The sequence below is a fragment of the Nannospalax galili genome, unplaced genomic scaffold, assembly GCF_000622305.1.
Source record: "Nannospalax galili isolate Female #2095 unplaced genomic scaffold, S.galili_v1.0 scaffold744, whole genome shotgun sequence".
NCBI classification, from domain to species: Eukaryota; Metazoa; Chordata; class Mammalia; order Rodentia; family Spalacidae; genus Nannospalax; species Nannospalax galili.
Window position 1 is genome coordinate 1302820 of NW_008351509.1, and position 24182 is coordinate 1327001.

A 24182-nucleotide genomic window follows, 5' to 3' on the forward strand; every position below is an offset into this window, starting at 1 on the left:
GGGGTTTGTGCCAGACCCCACTTTTGACAGGTCACTTCAGCTTGCCACATGGTATTGTCATCATATATCAGCATAGGTGGTAGGTGATCAGCTGGCCAGGTAGCCACCAGATCCTTATCCTCTGGGAATGAGAGCTGTGAACCCTCAGTCAGGTAACATTCCCGTTAGAACTGTCTAAATATAAATGTCAGAAAGACTGGAGATTCCATGGAGTCAGAATATGAAACTTCCGATGGTGAGGCAGTGAAAGTAAAGAACCACTGACTGCCATACTCCGCACAGTCTGCCAAGTCTCCTGCATATTGTTACCATTCATCACCTGTAAAGAACTCTATGAGAAAAAGGAAACCCAGTATTAAAAATGAGGTCAGTAAAGTGTTTGCTATACAAGCAAGAGGATATGAGTTCAATCCCACCCAGAACACATGGAAAACAAGCCAGGCATGGCTGTGTGTGCTTGTAATCCCAGGGCTGAGGAGGCAGAGACAGGAGGATCCCTGGGGGCTTGCCGGCCTTCCAGTCTAGTCTAATCAACAAGCTAAGTTCAGGGAGAGACCATGTGGCAAACATAAGAGTGACTGAAACAAATACCCAATGTTGACCTCTGACCTCCACATTCTTACAAACACGTGTACACACACAAACATGTACATATGCATACACACCAAAAAGGTAAAGGGTAGAAAGCCCACCATAGGTGAGAGCTAATAAAGTCACTCATAAGTGCAAGAAACCAGGCAGAACAGCAGTAAGGCTGGATCAGAGGGCAAAGTTGGTAAGTCTTATGGTGGGTGTGGGGTCCAGGCCTTCTGGACCTCCTCAGTGGCATGCATACTGGTAATATACTTGAAGAACATTCTGTTCTATAATGCATCATTCTCAAGGTCACAACCACAGATTCTGTTGTCCAGTGAAATCTAGAGATGCTCAGTATACACACACTGTAAATGGGAGGAAAATGTAGGGGAAAGGTCTCAGGGTTGAGTAAATAAATCATTCGTTCTTCAGTCTATGGAATGCTGCACAGAGGTTGAAAGTCCTGGCCTCATTGTGTTTATCAATTCAGATAAGCTGTTACCTCTTTTCTCTTGATATAAATGTGATACTGAATGAAAACAGCTATAGGAAAATAGGTCAGGGCAAGGCATCCTATGTAAAGTGTAGACACAGAGAGCTAGGGTCAGGCTAAGAGTAAGGACAGACAGCACTGGAGCAAGGCCACATGGGTGAGAGGAATATAAACAGACACAGCACCAGGGCGAGGCCACATAGGTAAGAGTGTCACTGCACAGATGGTGCTTTGCTGTTCCTAGCCCATCTCTAGACAGATACAGACACTGTCGTATAACAGTACAGTGTGGTACACAAGGACTGTAGTTCATCTTGACTGTGCCCCCTGAAGAGGAGGAGGGAGTGGGAACACAGGGAGTTTAGGACTGCAGCTTCATATGCTGTGTTGTAGTTCTTTTTAAAAATGGATTACATTTATTTATTGTAGGTGTGCACACTAAAGCATGCACATTGGGAGATCAGAGGACAACTTGCAGGAATTGGTTCTCTTCTACATCTACATGTGGGTCCCAGGGATGGATCTTGGGTTGACAGACTTGGTGATAAATGCTTTTACTCACTGAGCCATTTCACTGGTCCTGTCTTGGCATTTCTTAAAATGTCAAATCAAGCCAGTCACCATTGCACGGGCTGGTAATCCCAGAACTTGGGAGACTAAAAGGAGAATTGCGAGTTTGAGGTCAGCTCAGGCTGTACAGTGAGATCCATTGTCTACCTTCCCCTGACAATACCCCCAAGTAAAACAAAACCACCATGTGGTGTTAGTATTTGTGAACTCTATGTGTAGAGTCAGGGAGTTGGCCCCTGCTGATAGACCTTTATTTCATTAAGGGAGTCAAATGCTGTTAACCTCAGACATTGAATGTGTGGGGAGGCCTGAGCTTTCCTGTTTCTGTTTGGATATATGTAATCCTGGCAGAAGTGACAATCCGTCTGTCCCCTTCTTGGAGTTTTCATCTTGCTGTTCAAGTTCTTTTACTACATGCTCAGCCATCTCCACACTGTCCTCTCTCTGTGTCTAGATTTCTGAAGCCAGGTGTTAAAGTGCAGGACCTTCCTAAGGCCTTCACCAACAGCATGTAATCAGCCGGTAGATGCTCTCTGATAGGTCATGGCCTGGCAAGATTTGGAAGACTCTTCAGATGGTGGACCTCCATGGGTTGTTCCTCCCAGTTCTGAAGTTGGAAAGTAGTCACCTGAGCTGAAGTGCAGCTTCCGAAACTGGGTTCTGTACTTTGAGAGGCCGTGCTTGGATAGAGAGAAGCAACTATTGGGTCTTCACCAGGACCACTGTGTGCCAGGTCTGGGGAGCTGCTCTGCCCTCATGGCAGTTGCTGGAGAGCTCACCTCTGTCTGCAGCAGAGGCTTGAAGCTGACAGAGGAACTGTCAGACATCGGGAGCCTATACTTCCATCTGAGATAAACAAGCTGCCCACAGGCTGTGTGGGTGTAATGCAAGCCAGAGCAGCCATGCTCACCTTAGTTCTGAGCCCTTGCTGGCAAAATCCCATTGTGTAAAACGACTTCCAGCCGCAGCTGTGCTCAAAGGACAAATTCTATGGAATAACTCGTTCAGACAAGTAATGGGACTTGTTTACCCTGCTCCAATAGGGGAGATTTTTTTTTTTAAAAATTAAATTTTGATGTATTTCATACAGAATATCACAAACAATCTGAGTCATCTTTATAGCCCCATCCCCATCAGACCCCACCCATAGCCCCCCACTGGAACCCATATACTGTCCTGGGTGTTAAGGCCCACTGTGTTAAGTCAGTGTCCCCAGACATACCCCAGTGCAAGTCCATCCACTTGCGATCTAGCCAGATCCCTCTATCTATCCAAATGCCTATTATTTTATTTTTTTAGTCCATAACTCAAATATAGATCCTGTGACTTCCTGACAGCCGCAGAAAATGTGCCTCCTGGCATTCTCGGCTTATATATCCTTAGCCCCTCCCCCATATGCAGCTAAGATCCACTGATTAGGTTGGGGAGTAACTGACTTCCCCCCTCGACTCCTTGATGAGCATGGGAAGGAGGTGTGACTATAGGTTGCCAGCATAGTGGTTCCAGTTAACACTCTACCCCTTCTGGCTCTTAGATTCTTTCCACCAACCTCTTTGACAGAAATCTCAGAGCCTTGGAGGGTGTGGTAGGTGTGGGATGATCTTCCTCTTACTGTGGCAAGGCACTGGACTTTCGGGTCTCTGCATCATTAGTTCATGGGTTGTTGGCCCATTTCAGTGGAATTCCATCTACTATAAAAATACAAACAGCAAGAAACAAGAACATCTAAACAGTGGCTGCTATAATAACCTATGGGTGTAAACACAAACGCTTGCATGGTACTTTAGCAGGTGCATCACATCCATATAACAAAGCAATTACAGTGGCTTCCCCCTGGGGCCTATATTCTCCCCTGCCACAGGGGGTTGGTTTGGTCTACAGTACCAGATGTGTGTTCCATCCCTAGGAGCGGGCATTATATCCAATTGAAAATTTGCTGGTTATACATAACAATAGATACTCCACTATTGCACCAGCAGGAACATCTTGTTTGGTATGTTCATAGGGCAACATGTGGGGTCAGTTGTTGAGCATAATTATAGGGAATGATTCTTTCCCCAGTCATCTGTATATTGCCTTTTGGTACCATGAAAGCCACCTATCCAGTGACAAGGAGTTTCCAGCTTAGTCCAAGCTTGATTTCTCCCTCTCCTGTGCTCACGTCTTCAGTGTCTTCAGCAATAGGGTCCCTCTGTCCACTTCTGGTGTACAACCAACATTATTGGCAATGGCCTTTATTGTTTTGGGGACCTCCAGGGCCCTTCAGACCAACAGCTCATGGCAGGGGGTAACCCACCTCTGGCACTGGGATTTTCATTTAACAACTGTATTACTTCTGGGCTTTTTCCCATTACCATAGGGTTCCTTCTGTGTTTAAGGCTTTTTTTTTTTTTAAGTGTATCTGGAGAATTATTTTTCCCTTTTATTCCCATAGTTCTTTGTATAGCCCCCCTCCCCTCTCCCCTTTATTCCCTTTTTACATATTTCTCCCTTACTAACACCTCTATCCTTCTATTATTCTCTCTTTGGTTCCTTCTTTCCCTTTACCTCCCTGTTTCCTTTTCATATCCTTGGTCCCTGCAGTTGTATCAGGATATGCACCCACTTAAAAGGATTTGGTGGTAGGATCCACAAATGAGGGAGAACATACATCTTTTTTTTTTTTTTTCTTTTCTGAGTCTGTGTTACTTCACTTGGTGTAACAGTTTCTAGATCCATCCATTTACCTCCAGATTTCATTATTTCCTCTTTCTTTACTGCTGAACAGAACACCATTGTGTAAATGCACCACATTTTTGTTAACCACTTGTCAGTTGAGGGGCACTTAGGTTGCTTTCATCTCTCAGCTATTGTGAAAAGAGCAGCACCAAACATGGTTGTACAAGTGTCTCTACAATGGGATGAGTCCTTTCGGTATATGCTAAGGCTTGGTATAACCGAGTCATATGGTAGGTTCATTTTTAGTTTTTTAAGAGTTCTCCATACTGTTTTCCATAGGGGTTGCATGAGTTTGCAATCCCACCAGCAGTGAATGAGTGTTCCCCTTTCTCTACATCCTCACCAGCATTTGGTATCATGTGTTCTCTTGATCCTAGCCATTCTGACTGGGATAAGGTGAAAACTTAAGGTGGTTTTAATTTGCATTTCCCTAATTACTAAGGAAGTTGAACTTTTTTTTTTTTTTTTTTTTTTTTTTTTTTTTTTTTTAAAAAAAAAAAAAAAAAAAAGAGGACGATAAATCTTTCACTGTGATAACCAGGCTGGCCTTGAATTCACAGAGGTGCGCCTGCATCTGCCTCCCAAGTGCTGGGATTAAAGGCATGTGCCACCACACCTGGCTGATGTTGAACACTTTTAAAGATGTTTCTTAGCCATCTTTATTTCTTCCTTTGAAAACTCTCTGTTTAGATCTTTAGCCCATCTTCAATTGGGTCATTTGCTTTCTTGCTTCTTTGTTTTTTGAGTTCTTTATATATTCTGGATGTTAAACCTCTGTCAGACATGAAACTGGTCAAAATTTTTTCCCACTCTTCACTGTTTTGTTTCTTTTGCTGTACAGAAGCTTTTTGTTTAATGAGGTTCTACGTGTTGATTGTTGACCTTAATTCCTGAGCAACTGCTGTCCAATTTAGAAGATCCTTTCCCACACCTATAACTTGTAGGTTACTGCCAATATCTTCTAATAGTTTCAGGGTTTCCTGTTTCACGTTGGGTCTTTGATCCATTTAAAGTTGACTTTTGTACAAGATGAAAGATAAGGATCTAGTTTCATTCTTCTACAGGTGGAGATCCAGTTTTGCCAGCACCATTTGTTGAAGATGCTGTCTTTCCTCCATTGTGTGTTCTTGGCACCTTTGTCAAATATTAGGTGGCTGAAATTGCGTGTACTCAGGTTTGGTTCTTCAATGATGTTCCATTGATCTATGTGTCTGTTTTTGTGCCTGTACCATGCTGTTTTTAAGCCTAAAGCTCTGTAGTATACTTTGAGATCTGGTATAGTAATCTCCCCAGCAGTGCTCTTTGTACTTGGGGTTGCTTTGACTATCTGGGTTCTCAACAAAATACTTGAAAACCACATACAGCACATCAAAAAGGTCATTCACCATGATCAAGCAGGCTTTATTCCAGAGCTGTAGGGATGGTTCAATATATGCAAGTCAGTAAACGTCATCAATCAAAGATAAAAACCACAGTCATCTCAATAGTTGCAGAAAAGGCTTTTGACAAAATTCAGCATGCATTCATGATAAAAGTTCTAAAGAAAATTGGACTGGAGGGAACATATTTCAACATAATTAAAGCTATATACAACAAACCCACAGCCAACATCATTCTAAATGGAAAAAAACTGGAAGCATTCCCATTAAAATTCAGACAAGGCTGTCTACTATCTCTACTCCTTTTCAATATAGTGCTTGAAACTCTTGCTAGAGCAATAAGACAGGAGAAGGAAATTAAAGGAGTTCTAATTGGAAAAGAAGAGGGCAGATTATCCCTTTTGCCAGACAATATGATACTATACCTAAGAGGTCCCAAAGGTTCCACCAGAAAACTCCTAGAACTGATCAACACTTTCAGTATAGTAGCAGGTTATAAAATCAGCCTACAAACAATCAGTAGCCTTTCTATATGCCAATAACAGGCAGGTGAAGAAAGGAGAAAGTACAGGGAAATGCTCCCATTCACGATAGTTGAAAAAAAAAAATTCTTAGACTAAACTTGACCAAAGACATCAAAGATCTCTTTAGCAAAAATTTTAAATCTTTAAAGAAAGAGATTGAGGAAGACACCAGGAGATGGAAGGACCTCCCATGCTCATGGATTGGAAGAATTAATATTGTGAAAATGACCATCCTACCAAAAGCAATATATAGATTCAATGCAATCCCAATCAGAATCTCCAAGACATACTTCACAGAATTAGAAAAAAAAATCCTTTAATTCGTAACAGACGTTCCAGAAGGGTGATGTGGCTCAGACCCTGAGACCTGCAGCCTCCCTGGGGACGAGTCCTCCTGCTGTTCCTGGGTCAGGCAGGCTCTGAAGGATAGTGGCCAGTCACTCCCTTGGGGGAATAGGTGTCAAACAAGAATGAAATTCATAACAGTGGGATTGGCAGCTAAGATCTATAAACCTGCTTGTCTCTGCTGGAATCCTGTTTGTTTCCCAAGTCCATGAGCCTCGTCCTTCCAAATCTAGTCCCACATCCTCCAAGGTGAAAGACTGCCTTTAATTCAGACACCTGAGCCAGATGGAGCAGCACGTGCAGATCTATCTAAGTCTGTGCCAGGGCCCAGGGATGTGGCAAACAGAATGGAGCTCCTGCCACCCCCATATCTCTGTTCCCAGGCTGGGAATTGTGTCAGGTGTGAAAACCCTTCAGTTATTATTAGAAATGGTAGGAGAAAAGTGCATTGGGAATGAATCTGATCTTGTGATCCTGTTTGGTGCTTTAGTTAAAACCCTTCCTAGTTGCTGTTTCCATTACAAGTGTGTATTCACATAGGAATGGCCAGCCCTCCCCACAAAGACTGAAGCCTTAAATTATCCATGCTTGCTGTTTCCATAGAGACAGCTTCATAGGCCTCTTTGCCGCCTGGACCTGTCCTGCTGGGATGCATCTCTTTCCTCATAGCCTGGATCCTTTGGATCTTCCAGATCCTCCAGGTCCTCACCCCTGTGGCAGGACGTCTGTAAGCACCAAGGATGGAGGGATCATGGCCGTTTTTCATTTCACTCACCCCCACTCACTGTGGTATTCTAGAAGGAGAGATGCGGGCAGGAATGCTAATCAACTCTGAAGACACTTAGCAGGGACTGCTCTCTGTCTACGTTGTGGACCTGTATTGGGAGCTGAGAGTCAATTGCTAATGGTCCGTTACTAGGAGGCAGGACAGCCCTACCTAGGGGGCACTGGTGCCCAGGACATCTTGGGCATCAGAATAGTTGGCATTTAATGGCAGGACAGGGACTTTTGGCATCTTGCAGTGTTATATACCCAGCAGTCATCCCCACTTAGGGTTGTCTGAGCCTATGACACAAGTCCACATGTGAACTGGAAGTCAAATTCAGCTGCTTGTCACATGTGCTGTGTTCCCAGGGACACAGCTATACCAGCCATAAGGTTCCTGTTTCTGATGGTCTGATGTTGCTGGTGGGGGGTTGGCAAGGGTTACTGAGGCCCAGGAACAGACCCTTCTGGGGTGTGGCTGTGAGCCACCCTCCTCTGAGTATACCTAATAGCCTGGATGCCAGATGCACCACTTGCCTGCTACCTTCCTCGAGATGTATTTTAGGCCATCTTAACTCCCAAGGCTTAACCTGGCTTCCTCCTGCTTCTGTGTGTCTGAAGCACATGGGAAATGGACACAGCCTCAGGTCCGTGTTGAAAGTTACCAGTGTCAAGAGTTCCCAGGAATGTTTGCATGTGGTGTCCTTGCCTAGCTGCTTCCTTGGAAGGCCACCCATTCCTACTTCCAGCATCCCTCTGCCCTTCAGATGGGGCAGCTGTTCCCCTGTGGCAGGTGACAGGGACCCTGTTCTATGCGGAGCCTGACAAAGCTACAGAATCAACTCATAGAGAGAGAGAAGCCAGTCATAGGTGACACATGGCCCACCTGTGACATCAGGATCTCTAACTAGCAAACTGTTGGGACACAAGGTCAGGAGTGGGGAGAACTCACAGGTTATGGCTGTGTCTTGCTGTTTTGATGCAGTGTGCACTCCTGAAAGAGTTTCTAGCAAGGGCTGGGTCTCCCTGGATGCTGTACCTCCACTGACCTCAACCCTGACCACTTCTCAGCCCTAACTGGGTCACATGCACCCTGTGGTCAGTGTCCTCCTGAAGAGTTGGGCCTGTTAGATGTGTGAGTGGGGATGGATGAGGAATGACTCATCTGGTGTGAACTAGATAAGACAGGCAAGACTCACCATGGCCACCTCTTCTGATACTGTTGCTGACCTTCTCTAGCCAGTGGCACCAGCGTCACCTATCTCTACCCTGCAGGTATAGCCTCAGCTCTGTCCCTTGTCTACTCTAGGCTTCTGGCAGAGTTACTGATTGATTTCTAGTTCCAAGGTGGCCTCAGCATCAGGACAGATGTGCCCTAACCCAGCCTCTCCGTATATGAAGGAAGTGGATGGATCTATGACTCCAGCCTCGTCTCTGAGGCAGTCCTACCTGCTGTCTCCTCACCCACACAGCTACTGGGGACAGCTGTAGTGAGGAGGTCACCTTGATGTGGCGGTGCAGCTCTTCCCCACCCTGTTTGTGTGTTCTAGCTTACATGACCTTGTCCTGGAAGCACAGTTCCTTTTAAGCCCACTGTTTCCAGCTACCCTGGCCAGGTAGCTCCATGTGAACTGGGGGATCTGTCAGCTAAGAGATTCCAGCACCCTCCTTGGAAGGGAGAGACCTGTCACTACCTTATCTAGTTTTCCACCTCAGGCAACTCTTAGCCCAGATACTACCTTGTCAGTCACCAGAGGGACCAGGCAGAGTTGAGTGTTGGGGGAGCAGTCTTCCAGTCCTGGAGGAGGTTTAAATGGAAACCATGGACACACTTGCCTACTTTTTTAGCCCTTTTTGTGTATGAGGTCTATGTTTCTTGCCTCTCAAGTATGTCTGACAATTGCCTGCTTCTCCCACTGGCCTGGAACTCACTGGCAGAGCTGGTCACAGAGCCACACAAACAGTCCAACACAAGAGGTGGTACCACCTTTGTAGAAGAGGGCAGCCTGAAAGAGTGGGCTGCCAGGAGATCCCCAGTTACCTTGGGACATTGTGTTGGGCCATGATAGTCCTATGCTATGGTCTCTGGTTGTCCTGGCCCAGGACTGCAGGCAAACTGGAATGTCTCCTCTGTCTTCCCCCTTTTCATTTCCCTTCATGCACCCTGTTTGGCTTCTTCTCTGTCTGATTGGCATTCCTCAGAGTGTGCTTGTGTAACAGAGTCAAGATTAAAAAATAGCCCGGAGACTGAAGAGGAAAATGCTGAAATTTCTTAAGTGACTTCAAACACAGGAAGAAACATTTTACCATATTTTCACAGTAAAGAAATGCTTTATTAGATTTTCATGGTGATTCATTGGCTTTGAGAGCAAAGAATTGCTTGTTCTAAAACATGTACTCACTTCAGAACAGACCCAGGTAAACAGCTCACCTGGCCACTGCCAGATTCCAGCCCCATAAGAACACCGAGACTGGTGGAGAGCGCTCCCTTCCTGGAGGGTAAGCTTAGCAAGTCAGGAACAGCTGTTACCCTGTTTAAAGAGTATGAGTGCATGTGAAATGCAAACACACCCCACCCCCACCCCAACTCCCACCACTTCCACCAAATTGAACTGTGGCTGCCAGGACCTTTCCATGACAGCAAGACCTTCCCAAGTGGAAGGTGGTGCATAGCCATGAATGATGTGGGCTTTAGGGTTGCTCTGTCAGGGTTTGTAGACACTGATGGGGTCTTCTGATATATATGCTGCTCAGGAGGGCAGCAGTGGGCACACCAGTCCCTTCTATTCAGAGTCTTCCCATTGAGTACCTTTCAGGTCTCCTTAGAGGGAGGGCACTGTTGCTGTGAGGCCCTCCTGGCAGCTTGTGGGGGACTGTCTTTTACTAGCTGTCCTTTCCCACAGGGCAGTGTCCAGAGGGATGGAATCTGAACCATTGCTGTAGCATCTACATTGCTGGCTGCCTTGGCAACACGCTTTCAAGTCAAAGCCTTAAGGATGTGTGCTTCTCCAGTGTGTGTCTGTGAGGATGATAGCACACAGGCATTTCCTTTCTCCCTGGGGGCAGGCAGACCACTCCAGGACTTTGCCTCCTACCTGCCTTCTTTATTGCACTGAAGGCTTGAATCTGGATGTGTGGGGACAGAAAGAACAAATGTTCCTGTGCAGGAAAGTTGTAGTGCTTAGGAACATTCTCTGGGAAGTGAGGAGGACATTGGGCAGAGATCCAAACTGAGGCAAAGGGACCCACCTTTCAGATACCCCGTAGATGTTTCAAAGGAGTGGGCCCCATGAGGAGGGCATGTAACCATGAGCAAGTCCTTTGGAGAGGGTCTAGAGGGCTCTCACTGTTAGCCAGCAGCAGCTATGGTATCTGTGAGGGACTTTGGCGGCCGTGGGGCCTTCCCTGCTGAGTGAACCACCACTTCTTACCCCACAGTTTCATTTATAGCAAATGTATGAGATGACCTTCAGCAATCCCAAGCACCATGCTGTCAGTGCAAATAACCATTGAGGGTGCTTCACACGTTCTTATTTTCTTAGCAAGAATTCAGGTCCAGGGTGGATCTTTATATGCATACAGCTGTCCAAGCCTGGGGTCAGCAGGTGAGACTCCAGTGCAGATTTTCCCTGAGAACACTCTCTCCTTCCTGAGCTCCGGCTTTCTTGGCTATCATACCAGGTCTGTCTCACCATGTAAGTTTGGGAAGGGATTTTAAGTGTGTGTGTTTGCTTAACTGGGCTGTGGTTTCCACCCTGTGGTACCACCCTGGGTCTCCTACGTACCAGGCTTCATGCAAGCGTGAAGTAGCTGGATCTGACTCAGTTTCACGAGCTGCCCTAAGGAGCTAGCGCAGTGTGACTGAGAGATGAGTGAGCCAATGACATGGGCTTATAGACAGGAGATAGCTCTGAATTCTCAAAGACAAGTGTGTAGTGAGGAGAGCCATAGGCTGGCCTGGTGGGAGGCTGTAAGGCTAGGTGTCCCACAGTCACCGAAGTTCTGCCATCTCTAATTTTGGATCAATCTTTCAAGATGTCATTGAAAGCCTGTTACAGCTATTTTCCCAACCACAGAGTTCCCAAGGTCCTGTCCAGTCATGTCTTTGTAATTGACTTGAAGATGTGTGGATGACTTTCTTATTCTGAAGAGAGCATTTCTCCTTCTGTCCTGCTTCATAATAAAAGACTGGGGTACTCTTTGCTTTTCTCCTCTAGGCCTGTGTTGTGAAAAGCAGTGCCACAAATTTAGAAGTCTGTCAGAACCCTGGACTAGAAATTAGTGTTTCTCAGGAACCAGCCACAGAGAGTTATTTTAAGCCTTCTCTCTGACTACTGTTAAGTGGCCATGTGTGTGTGCATGCATGTGTCCTATACATGACTGTGTGTGTATATGTGTGTGTTCTGTGTATGGGTGTTCCAGTATGTGTGTCCACCATCTCAGCCTTTGTCTTGGGCTCTTGAATTTGCAGTTTCCCTGGAAGACTAGAACCTCCACCACCATCTCCTTCATCAAGAGCCTCCAGTAAAAAATGTCATGTCCCACAAGCATTATTCAGAAAGATTCTTCCTTGGTTGGTGATTTTACCAAAAGCAGACCTCATAGAGATGTGAGGAGCAGTTAGCACCTACCGAGAAGGCACTTTGCTCTGGGGTGGATCCTCCATGGAAGGGTTAGTCCATGAGCCTGTCCTTCCTTCCATACCCCAGGGGTATCAGTGGGCATCCCACCCCATCTGAATTCCCACTTAAACCTGGGAGGTGGGTGTGTGTGGGAAAGTAGACAGGACTTTCCAATCAGTTGCCTCCTAGTTATAGATCCATAGTTAAGATGGGGAGAAGAAAGTAAAAATAGCTGTTAGGTTAGAGTGAGAGCGTCTCTCCTGTCCTAGGGTATAGGGTCAGACTTAGCTGTGTTTTCTAAAGGAGGGGAGGATTAAGCCACGTGCACATGAGGCATCATCAGATGCACAATGACCCAGCTGTAGGCACACCAAGACTACATGTCAGGACACTGGGACCTGAATTTAGAGGTGGACAGGGCTCCCTCTGTAGAGGTGATCAGGATCAGGGGGAGTTTTTGTTGGTATCCTTCTGACATCCTTAGAGCACACAGCTTGAGATGGTCCTACACGAGTGTGGAGGTCAATAGAGTTAGCCAGGGCCTTTCTCAGCCTTCCAGGTCTTTACTCTGCAGGGCAGCCCCTTCTCTGCTCAGATCTGCTGTGCAGTTTCTTTCCTCTGAAGACTTGTCCCAGCACAGTTTGTTTGGGGGATTACCTTCCCCACCTCCATCCATCCTGTTAGCCCCAAGGAGGAGTTTCCCTATAGCTCTTACAGGGCCCAATGATAGGAGCTGCGTGTATCTGGCAAAAGCGTCTGCTCAACCTGGCTTGCAGCCCACAGTGTGGCCACTGAGTCTCAGCACAGCTCTGATGGAGCCTTTCTCCCCTCCCTATGCGCCCCCCAGCACAAGGTGGAATCTCAGGGTTTTGTTTTTTATTTCTGAGCTATAGTCAGCTGAACTGTGATTTCTGAAGTTGGGGTGTGTGTGTGTGTGTGCTCCAATTTGTCAGTATTTTTACTAAACAGTGTTTCATAATTACTGACTCAACCTTGTACTTGTCTTCATTAGATATATATTCAGTATTTTGCAAATATGCCTACAATGCAGTTGAATGGTATATAATTTCAGCTTTAAGACTCACGTGTATACTTATGTTTTTGTTTGTGAATTTGGATACGTTTGCTAAGTTTTCTGGCTCATTCGTCTTTAGAAAGAGGGAATCCGTTGTAGAAGATAAATATAGAAGTCACTTGGGTTTTGTGCCTGGTTTCTGGTGACAGTTTTTGGTGTGGTTTGAGAAGATTTGGGGCTGGTTGCCCATTGTGTGGGCATCTGTCCTGTGCTTGACTGTTCACTGCTCTTGGTGCTCTTGGTCTCCTCCTACACACCAGGCCTTTTCTCTTTCTCTCTCTGTTTTGGGTTCCACTGATTTCATCCATGCTTTGCTGTTAAGAAGTGATTGGAATAAGGATGTAATTTTAGTAACTGGGGACACCAGGGTCTGTGTGTCTCATGTTGAGTGGCATGTGGGTGGGGGTATATAGTTTGGAGTGTAGGCTTGTAAGCAGGGCAGGTGGGGATGTTAGCAACTCCTAGTCCTCTGCTGTGGGCCTTCCTTCCCCCATCAAGCAATACCACTATTTATGCCTAACAGTGTATTGATCTGTGTTGCTGGCTACCAGGCAGGGGTATCCCCAGCACCAATCTGCTGGGCTCCAACTCCATCCCTGTTCCGAGGCTGGGAGACACAGAGGCCATGGCACCATTCCCTGCATGGTGAGAACGTACCTGCTGGTTTCTACATACTAGGCCTGCAGTGACTATTAAACCATCCGTGGCTCGTAATGATGGTAGTTCTGTCCTGTTTCTGTAGATACAGTGATCAAACATGCTGTACTTTATTATAAGTCACTTAAGGCCACCAAAGAGGCTGAGATACAACCTGGGGCAGCCTGTCCCCTCCCTGCCATCTTTACATGCTCAGCATCTTCTAGGGAAGCTGTGGCCACCTGGCACACACAATAGTTAGAAATCCTGTGTCGGCATATGAGTGAATCTCAGAAGTGGACAATTATCTTGGCCTAGCCGTGTTTCCCTGGAGCTGGGCTAGTGCTTGAAAATCACTCCAGTCTCCACATGCTCCCCATGCTGTGCAGTTTCTACTGTTGCTGACTCTTCCCCACCTACCTGTTTGCCCCTGACACCTCTAGTACTGAGCCCCAGAAGCGTAGCTCCTCTTGCTGCTGTCCTCGATGAGGCAGGCCCAGGGTAAGCCAAAGTCATTTGTGGTTGCAATTTCTATTTCAGTTCTGGATCCAGGAAGTTATGGCTTAGGCAGTGAGTGTTTAATGGCTTCCAGGTTGACTATTTCCTTATCAGGTAGATGATCAATGTGCTTTTGTAACCTAAATGATTCTGTCTTTGAAATAATGATCACAGCAGGGGAACACCACTTAGAGCCTTGCAGATAACCAGAGGGGAACATTAGTGATGGTGAGTGTGGTGAGCAGTTTGCAAGGTTTCAATCCTGGGCTTCCACAGAGGCAATGGTGCAGAGAACTAGAGGGACAGCCTGAGAGCCCTGGGCCATGGACAGGCTTGTCAGAGATTCCCACACGGAGAACTTCCAGACCTGGAAATCCTGGGAGATGTCTGGACTAGGGTGCTGAGCCTCCCAGAAGCTGCCATGAGAGGGACAATGTGTTTTACTTACTGTACTTGAGCAAGCTCCAGCATAAAGACACAAACCAATTCTCCCCCCACCCCACTCCCACCTTCCACCCCTGTGCAAAGGAGAGGCATTCACAAGCATTGGCCTGAGCTTTGGGATATGCATGGGGTGGGGGGCTTCATCACATACTGACTGTAGGGGAACAGGAGTTGCTGGGATGCCTATCTTTGGAAACACCTAAGAGCTTTTGTCTTCTTGCTACTGAATAAGGAATTTTGCCATTTACAGCCGTAAGTAGACACCACAGCAAAGACTCTGTCATCGGATACCTGTAAATTTGAACATTGTCCTTGGGGAATGGCCTCTATAAGATCAAGTCTGGAATTGAGTCTTGGTGACATGTTTGTTCTGTCCCCACAGTGTAATTCAGTTAGTGGGCTTTGCTTGTTTCAGCTGAAATTCGAAGCTTCCATTAGGTGACTAACACTGGCCGTTTGATTTCCTGTGTATTATTTAAAGCTTGCCTCTGTCTGCTTCTAATCTCACTCTAACTGGACTGGGGCAGCTGATGACTGGTAAAGGTGAGGCTGCTGTGGAGATGTGAGCTTTGTGACTTGACCATTCTATGTTGAATTTTGGGTTTCCCACACTCGTATTGTACCTCTTTAGGATAGCAAGGGGCTCCGTGTGTGCGCTTAGAGAGGACTACAGGATCATGCCTTTGAACCACCCAGCTGGCCTTGTATCCAGGTAGAGCTTGGACTGCAGCCTTTGAATACCTGGCCTCACTTCTTTCAGTGTCTGTCTCAGGCATCTGCTTGGGATACCTGCTGGATTCAGTGAAATGCTTCATTAAAAACTAAATTTTAAAAATGTTACCTTCTAATAAGTCAAGGTGAAGGTATGTCAGCAGCCTGCAGGCAACAAATCAGACTGCTCCTGTTTAGAAGCAGAATCATGACCTTGCTTAGAATCCTGGGCACCGACCATAGGGGAGCTTTGTTGAGGCAAGATGGATGTGTCCTGCCTAAAGAGTAAATTCAGTGACTCTTGAGTATGTGCTAAGTTGTGCAACTGTAAAGATAATCTAACTTACAGTACTTTCATCTCCACAGAAGAACTTCCCTCCTACCATCCTCATACCCCACCCCATGCCCACTCCACCCTGGGCATCTGAATCCTGTCTCTGCAGCTTTGCCAGCTTCCTGTACATGGAGCCATAGAGCTCCTGCCTTTTGTTTGCATTTCCCTGTGGGCTAACCAGGCTGTACCTCCGCCAGGGGTCTGTTGGCCATCTGTGGGTCTTTGGAGAAATGTCTCTTTAAGCTCTGTTGTTTTGAGTTGCGATAAGTTATTACAGGTGCCCATTCCTTCATAGAGCAAGGGCTTGCCTTTGTTTTTTAGGGAATGACTTCACTGTGATGCCTGGAAGATGTTGCCTGTATCCATTACTAGTTGTGCAATCTGGACCTGTGGCTCTGAGAAAGCATATGGGGTACTGGCCTAGGGAGTGGGGCTGGTCCAGCCACCTTCCTCCCCTTCTGAGGACTCACGAAGAACTTCTCATTGCTCCAGGTTCTGCTGAGGTGGGCTTCCTGCTTGTTCTCCAAGCCCAGGATAGTGCCATAGACTATAACCATTTAGCTGGTGCCTGGGTGGCCCCTTAATAGGAGTGCAACAGTGGGTGTGTCATTGTCCGCCCTTCATGTTCATGTAATCCTACTTTACCCAGCTGCCTTACAAGAGTAGAGGACACACAGTCAAACTGCTGTACTTTGACCGACCCTTTGTCATTCTCTCCCACATATAAATTCTCTTCTCAAGCAGCTGGCCTTGCCTGCCTAAGTCCTGGGGTCCAGCAGGTGACAAGAGTGAGCTCCTGGTTACTGAGACACTGGTGTGCATTTGTTGCCATGCAGGGGGTAGAACCCTGGTCCATTGATGTGAGTTGATCCTTCCAGAGTGTAGATAGACCCTGTCCCAATTCACTCTCTTGGGGTAATGGTCCACTTAGACTCAGATGTCCACAGGTCCAGTCTCTCTGTGTGGTTCATGTGGGTGTAACGATTCCCTACAAAGAACAGATCCCTGCCCCCTTCCTTGCGTGTGGCTTCTACTTAGGTGGGGGTCCTGAAAAGGGCTGACCTCGCAAACCCTTTACCCTGGGGCCCATCCACTTCCCCTGCTTCCTGGAACTCTTCTTACCTGGTTCAGGTTCAGTGAACAGAACAGCAATGTAGCTGGGTGCAGGACTCTGCTCAGGGTGTGTGGGGTGGGGGGGCAGTTGCTTCTCTCTATAGTTTGGAGATTTAAAGTTAGCTGAAACCACTCTCCATTTAAAACTTGACAGATTGTCTGGTCTTTGGGCTCAGCCTTGGGATGTTAATAGCTTGAAATGCTGATATACATAACTGATTGTTCCCTGTAGTTGCATGGTGGGTGCACTAGGAAAATTGGGCAAGTAGTAGATGTATTTGCCAGCACATCACCCTGTTTGTCTCTGAAGAGGATCAAGAACCATCCCTGCCCCTGGAGAGGGCAGGACCAGCCAGGAATTCCACTGAGGGTCAGAGGCTTCTGGGAAATGCTTTGGTGAGCAGGATGCAGACAATTTTGATTTTTGTCTTCTAATGGAACCTTCATGAGCATGTTTCATTTGACTGTGGATCTGAGATCTTCCCTTTTTCCAATTGCCGGTGACTGTTTCCTTCTCATTCTGAAAAGTAGAAGGCAGATGTCTTCAAACTGAAGCCCAGCTGATCAGCAAGCTGTCCTTCCCAACAGATGCCCAGAGATGCTGTGGAAGTCTTGCTCTGCTGTTAAAGCTGGAGAGACAAAGGCTGCTGCTGCTGGGAGATTATTGACCCCTCCAGACACTCTCAGGGAAGGCTGAAATGTTGGCTTCCAGATAACAAGCATAAGGAAGTTCTATGCCCCTCTCCCCAAAACAAGCAGTAAACAGTTGAGCTTCCCCACCCCCATGAGGGCACAGGGTGTCTCCCAGTCACAGGCTGTTCCTCATTTCATGAGAAACCACCATAGCAAAAACAAAGCAGCCTGAGAGACCAAGGCAAGCCCTGCAGGGCCTGTAGAGGCTGGGCTGCCACATTAAGGTGTTTCTTACCTCAAGCCACAGACTGAAGACCATAGGCTTCTGGGTAAAGTCAGGCCTGGCCCTCTCTCACCCTTTCTTCCTGTCAGATTGGCCTGGTAGCCACACATAGGTGGGCTGGGGTCTGCTGAGGTATGTACATGCATGAGGTATGTACATGCATGTCCCCAGAGACACACCAGAATTGCTGATTTGTCACTTGGGTTCCCCTTCACTGGAGGGAGCTGTGTCTGCAGATGGGTGGCTTGGACTGGCAGTCTAAGAATATATGGTGTCTACTTGCTTGGACATAGAGATCTGACCTAATGTTTCGTCTAATTCAGTTTTTCACTCTGCAGACTTGTCTCTGCTTAGTCCCAGATCTGTATGTTGAGTGCTTGGGGAAAATCACTCCTCCTGGTTTCCATTTTCAGATGGGTTCACACAGCCAACCCTGAAAGGCTGACATTTTTGAGAAAGTATGCTACCCACTGAATTCAGTGTTTTCACTGTGTTGTTCATTCAGGTTTATGGTGTCTTCAAAAGACTCTGAAGGACACATGCCCACAACCTGCCCTCAGAGGCGACAGAAAGAATCCCAAGGCGGGTTCATGAGTTCACACAGACACGGTTTCCCTGTGGTTGAGGGAAAGTGACTTATGTACGCACAGCGAAGGCCTGTGTGGTGCCAAGGCCATCATTGTCCCCAGAGAGCCGACCTCAGTGGTCAGCCGGGTCAGCTTGCATATCCCTATCCTGGCAGTGGAGTGGAGGGCTTACCAGCCCAGAACTTCTTTCCTGGAAGAAACAAGCCTGGCAGGATTTGCCAAGGATCCACACCCACCTTCAGAATTGCTGCTGTTCATGAGTCTTCTGGAATAAGAGCGTGGGAGGGCTTGTGTATAAAGTACCCACTCTATCTCAGAGCATTGCATCCTGCAGAAGAGCGTTCACAGAGCCTCTTCAGCCCTGCTCGAGTGATCTCAGTCCCTGGGTGCTGGGAATACTCCAGCTGTGAGTGGACTTGGGCTTGAGGCCAGCAGAGGAAAGTCAGCAGGACCACTTGTGTTATCTCTCAGCAGGCCAAAGATTGGTGAGAAATTGGTTTTTTGACTGTTCAGTCTCATTAAACAGAGCCAAGCTAAGTCACCTTTCCATAGGAATTCAGCATTGGGACGTTGACCAAACATGGATTTTAGATCTCTGTCTGTGTCTTTCTTTTGGGAGGGTGCAGGCTTGAAGGAAATTTACTGTCTCCAGTCTTCACCAAATCTGCTAGAAGGAACTGCTTAGAGTCAGCTACAAATCAGCTGTTCCCCCAACACCTGAACCTGCAGAGCTGGGTGCTTGTCCTTGGGCAACCTTGCAATCAATCTTTAATGTCACTCTGTGACAAGAAGTAGAGTCAAGTGCCGGGCATGGTGGTGCATGCCCTCGATCCCAGCACTGGGGAGGCAGAGGCAGGTGGATCTCTGATAGTTCAGGGCCAACTTAGGTCTACTTAGCAAGTTCCAGGCTGGCCAGGGCTACATAGTGAGACTCTTGTCTCAACAACAAATAAGCAAGCAAGCAAACAAAAAGAAAATTGTTCAGAGTTAGCTGGGAGGCTCACCCAGAACCAAGAACACTGCAGCTAAGGTTGGGAGAGGGCCCCAGAGGCCTGGGAGATTGGTGCTACTGCAGGCAGAACTCCATAAAGCTTCAGGCTTCCACCAAGATGGAGACACAGTGACATGATGAAAGGACATGATCAGGACTTCTCAAAAAAAAAATGACAAATTAGGCCTCTACCCAGTTTCGTTCCCCTCTTCCAGTTTGTTTAATATGGTAGCAGGATGCTAAACTACCTGTCGGAGTGGTCTTAAGCTGGATTTGTGCTGGAACATCCCTTGTCCTGCTTATGTGAGCTATACTGTGGGTCTGCTGGGTGCTTCAGGAAGGGCTCAGATCTTCCCATTTCAGTTACAGGATGGTGTGCGCCTTTTCTTGGTATCATAATTTCACAGTATGAATCACCCCAAACATTACAAGATAAAATCCAAAAGAACAATGCAGACATACAAATGAACATTGTATAAGAATTTATTTCACGTATTCTAATGTACTATTAATTGAAAGGAAAAGAGACAATGCACATATTTCTGTGATGTAAGGGAATGCTAAATTGAATGTGCTTTTGGACTGAGGAGAGCAGTGACATGCTTCTGACAGGCAGCACCCACGTGTCTGGAAAGGCCGTCTAGCCTTGACCTCCCCACCCCAGGCAGTGAGCACCATGTTACCATCAGAGGCTGTGCTGTGCACAGACAGCCCGTCTCCCCGAATGTTTTCTTTATCACTATGGTCCTGATCTGTTCGTTGTCTCTGGATGGGTGTTGAAGAGAGACAGGAGGCATGGGTGCTGTGGTACAGCTTCCCCTAGTTGGTGCACTTAGGTGGGGGTGGACTGTAGGAATCTATTCCTGACATAACCGTGCTGGGCAGAGTTAAGTGTCCAGGGATACCCTGTCCCTTAAGGCATGTTAGGTCACTGTAGTCTCCCCTTGCCTCATCTACTGCCTGCAGTTTTTAAAAGGGAGATGCTTCAAATGGCTTTTTGAAAAATCTGTTACTTAATTTTATTTCCTTAAAAAATCCATCTGACACTAATATGGCAAAGTGTTAATACTTGTGAAATCTGGGTATTTTTTTCTGTACTCCAGAGTTCTAGTTTTGAGTTGTTTTATAATATTTTTCCCTCCTACAATCTGAGTGGAAGTGTGGACTGTCCTTAGGAACAGTGGACAGTGGGCACATCTTACAGGGCAGGACCCCAACTCATGGTCTCTGCTGCACAAGGCAGGTATAGTCAGGCCTGATGCAGTAACACCTGTGCAGGGTTCCAGCTTCTAAGCACATGAGCTCCCCAGGCTAGCCACAGGCTGCTCTGCCAGTACGCCCCTGGCTTCCTGGGCTGCAGCTCTGGTGGTTCCTTGCGATTGCTTACTGACCCTCTGTGGGCTGTGTCTATACCCTGCTGTCTCCTAGTCCAGAGTCTTCACCTGATTCCACACTGATCTGTGTCAGAGTTCCTCTCCGCTGATTTGTTACTCTCCTCCACCTGCTCAGACACTGCACAGGATGGAGCCTAGATCCCTTGCCTCATCACCAGAAGTGCTCTCTGCTGTCCTCTGAGAATTATTGATCTGTTCCTTTTAGTACTTTATTAATTAGTCATGTGGGCAAGGTCCCATGACTAGTCTAGACTCTTATTATTGCTAGTAAGTGTTTGTTTGTTCTGGTTAGGGGTCAAACCTTGACACTCTTCTTGCTAATTTCTTGCTATGATCCACCCTCCATGGTGGTCGGTCCCAGTTTTAGCATCTGTCAGACAAATGCTTCCAGGTTCTATTTAAAGACCCAGGCAGTCAAATGATTTGCAGGAGCAGCTCCAGCTCCTGGCCTTGGTCTGGAAGAGCAGGAATTAATATTTAACTGTGTATGTTAGCACACAAAGAGCAGATCTCCGGCCTTCAGTGCCTCTTCCCAGGCTGTCCTGTGGTTAACCCTTCTCTGAAGAGCTCCCTGCAGTGCAGCTTAGCGCCTTCCCCAGCCACCAAGCACAGTGCTGTGCACCTGTCACACCAAGCATGGAAATGAAACCCTCTCACGCAGCATCCTATCCCAGGTGTGAGAAGAGAATTGGGAAGAATCAAGGGGGACAAGCTGAAACACCCCACGGGCTGCATCTGTGTGGCCCACAGAGATTGTCTTCAGTGCTCCTTTTTTATGAGTTTATAAGCGTTTCACCCAAAACCCTTCCTCTTCCTAGAAGGTAGATGGGAAAATGACAGCTCCCTTCTGAGTGGGTATCCATGAGTCTGAAGGGTGATTTCAGCCTTCAGAGTCTCAGTAGGGGCTCACGGCTACCCCTGAAGTCCAACCATTGCCTTTGGAGCTTATTGTAAGGGTTTCTAGGAGTGTCGTTGGGCCCTGAGAGGTGTTGGTGCCTTCCTGTCTGTGTATTTGTGCTCTTCTCAGTACAGTGTACTGGCCCTGTGAGGATATGAAGCTTCAGGGTGGCTACATTCTGGGAGAGAGGGGGAGGGGGCTTTCTTGACAGCTCTTGTGTGTGAGGCTCTTTTTTAAAGATTTTATTTTTACTCTATGTGTATGAGTGTTTTGTCTGTAAGAATGCAAGTACACCCATGAGGACAGTGTCCACAGAGGCCAGAAGAGGGCACTGGATCTTCTGGAACTGGAGTTTAGGATGGTTGATAGCCACCATGTGAGTGCTGAGAACTGAACCCAGGTCCTCTGCGAGAGCACCCAGTAGTATGGAATGTGCTCTTGCCTCATTGTAGGTCGAGACCAGTCAGTGCCCTGGGAGTGGTGTTGTAGCATCTGCCCTGGGGAATGAGATGCTTGGCTTCTGTGTCAGTGAGTTTATCTTCTGCCAGGCTCCTGGGGACATGGCTACAGTTCAGTCTGGTTATCCAGACTGCTCACAAAGATGGGCCCTAGTGAGGAAAGTGTAGGGGGAGGCATGCTCAGTGATGAAATGGTATACCCACCGTGGCACATGCGGCATTTATGCACTTGCAGCATAGTGTGCTAGGGACCCAGTGGGATGGACTTCATGACCCCCAGGAAGCAAGCACATGAACAGAGGGGCTGGTTGTGTAAAAGGATCAGAGAGCCAGGGAGGATGCACATCTGGGGCAGAGTTATGGGTGCTAGGCTACGCACCATGCCTCTGCTGGCCTTGACCAGGGAGCATTCTCCCAAGTAGCAAAGGACATCCAGAAGGCAGGCACATCTCAGGACCTCCTGGTCTTCTGGGCCTGGCACCTAACCATGTGTTTTTTGCCCCTTGCCACTATTGTAAATGCACAATCCCCCTGCCTCATGCTGCTTTTATCATCAGCCAGCATTATAGCATTCTAGGCTTCTCCCTCAGCACAGATGCTCCCAGTGTCCAGTGTCTTCCCAGGGAGTTGGCTAGAGAACTGAAGCCCCCTTACTTGTGGGACTAAGCCATTCAGTCACTCAGGCTGTGGGAGGGAGCTGGGGAGCCCCACGTGGCCTTCGACATGAGCAGAATGAATGTTCAGGCCATGGCCCTCTGTGTCAGCAGGATGGGCTCTGTTCTCTGGAAGGGAACTGTGGGATAACATGCACTACAGGCTCAAAGCACAGGGTGATGCTGCTTTTCTCTCCTCAGTGTGCAGGAGAAGAAAACTGGGTGGACAGTCGGACCATCTACGTGGGACACAAGGAGCCGCCTCCGGGTGCAGAGGCGTACATTCCACAGAGATACCCTGACAACAGAATCGTCTCCTCCAAGGTAGTGTTGCCACAGGGGAAGGTGCCTTCTGTGCGGCCTTGGTGCTCCTGGGCAGCTGTCCTAGGGTGTCCCTGCCTTCCGTGCAGCCTCAGTGCTCCTGTGCAACTGTCCCTGTGCCACTGAAACAGCACTCCACTCCTATAACGATGTCAGATGTGTTGTCAGGGCCTCATCCTCCATCCGCCGCACAGGCCTGCCACGGTGCCCGGCACAGTTGTCATTTCTCTTTAGTCACACCTCAGTAGAGGGTCAGACTGAAGCCCAAGGCATCTCACTGCTGCCCCTTACCCATGTGCTGTCTGGCTGTGTGCCTGCTGCCCTGGCAAGAGTATAAAGTAGAAACCATAGCACCTGTCCCTGTGAAAAACTAGGCCTGCCACTCTTTGCAGAGTGAGAGGCAGAACAAAGGGAGGAGCTTGTCAGTTAGGTGGGTGCAAGTGCAGCGGAATCTCCGTGGTTTTTCATCAGAAGGACATGGAAATGCAGAGGTGCAGTTGATGTGGGGAGAAACCTGGGATGTCTGAAGGGAGGGAGGGAGGATTCATAGCTTTGAGTAAGAGAGTAAAAGGTGGCTTTCCAGAGGATGGAGACACCCCTCATGAACAGACATGTTTGAAAATGCATGCATACTGTGTGTATATTGTGTGTACTCTGTATATTGCTGTGTGTTCACAGTGTGTGATCCCTGTGAGTTCACTGTGTAAATGTGGAATGTGTGCTATGCATGCACCATGTGTTCACTGTGTATTCCTGTGCACCATGTTAGTGTGCTGTGTGTATGCTGGTTGTGTTTACATGTAGTGTGATACTGAATGTTCATTGTGTGTGTGATGCGTGCATACACTATATGAGTGTGCTGTGTGTATTCACCATGTATGTTCACTGAGTGTGCAGTGTGTTCATTGCATGCATGCTATGTATGTCTACCATGATTGTACCACATGTATGTATCCATGTGCTGTGTGTATTCATTCTGTGGTTGTGCTGTGTGTTCACTGTGTGTAATTGCCACACGTGTGTGTCATGTGTATGCAGTATGTACTCTGTGTGTTCACTGGGAGTGTGCTATGTGTGTTTACTTTGCATGTGTGCCACATGTGTGCTGGATATATGCTGAGGTACAGACCCAGGTGGCATATGTGTGCATGGTACATAAAT

At 47.4% G+C, this 24182-nt stretch overlaps 1 protein-coding gene across 7 annotated transcripts in view; it reads left to right on the plus strand.

Annotated features, from left to right (window-relative positions):
• The window catches only part of Atp11a (ATPase phospholipid transporting 11A), a 128099-nt gene that overhangs the window by 44533 nt on the left and 59384 nt on the right, over positions 1 to 24182 (plus strand). For all 7 annotated transcript variants that reach the window (XM_029553694.1, XM_029553695.1, XM_029553698.1 and 4 more), the window contains exon 2: positions 22902 to 23024. In XM_029553694.1, the coding sequence (XP_029409554.1) occupies positions 22902 to 23024 (123 nt within the window). The remainder of the gene's footprint in view (positions 1 to 22901; positions 23025 to 24182) is intronic.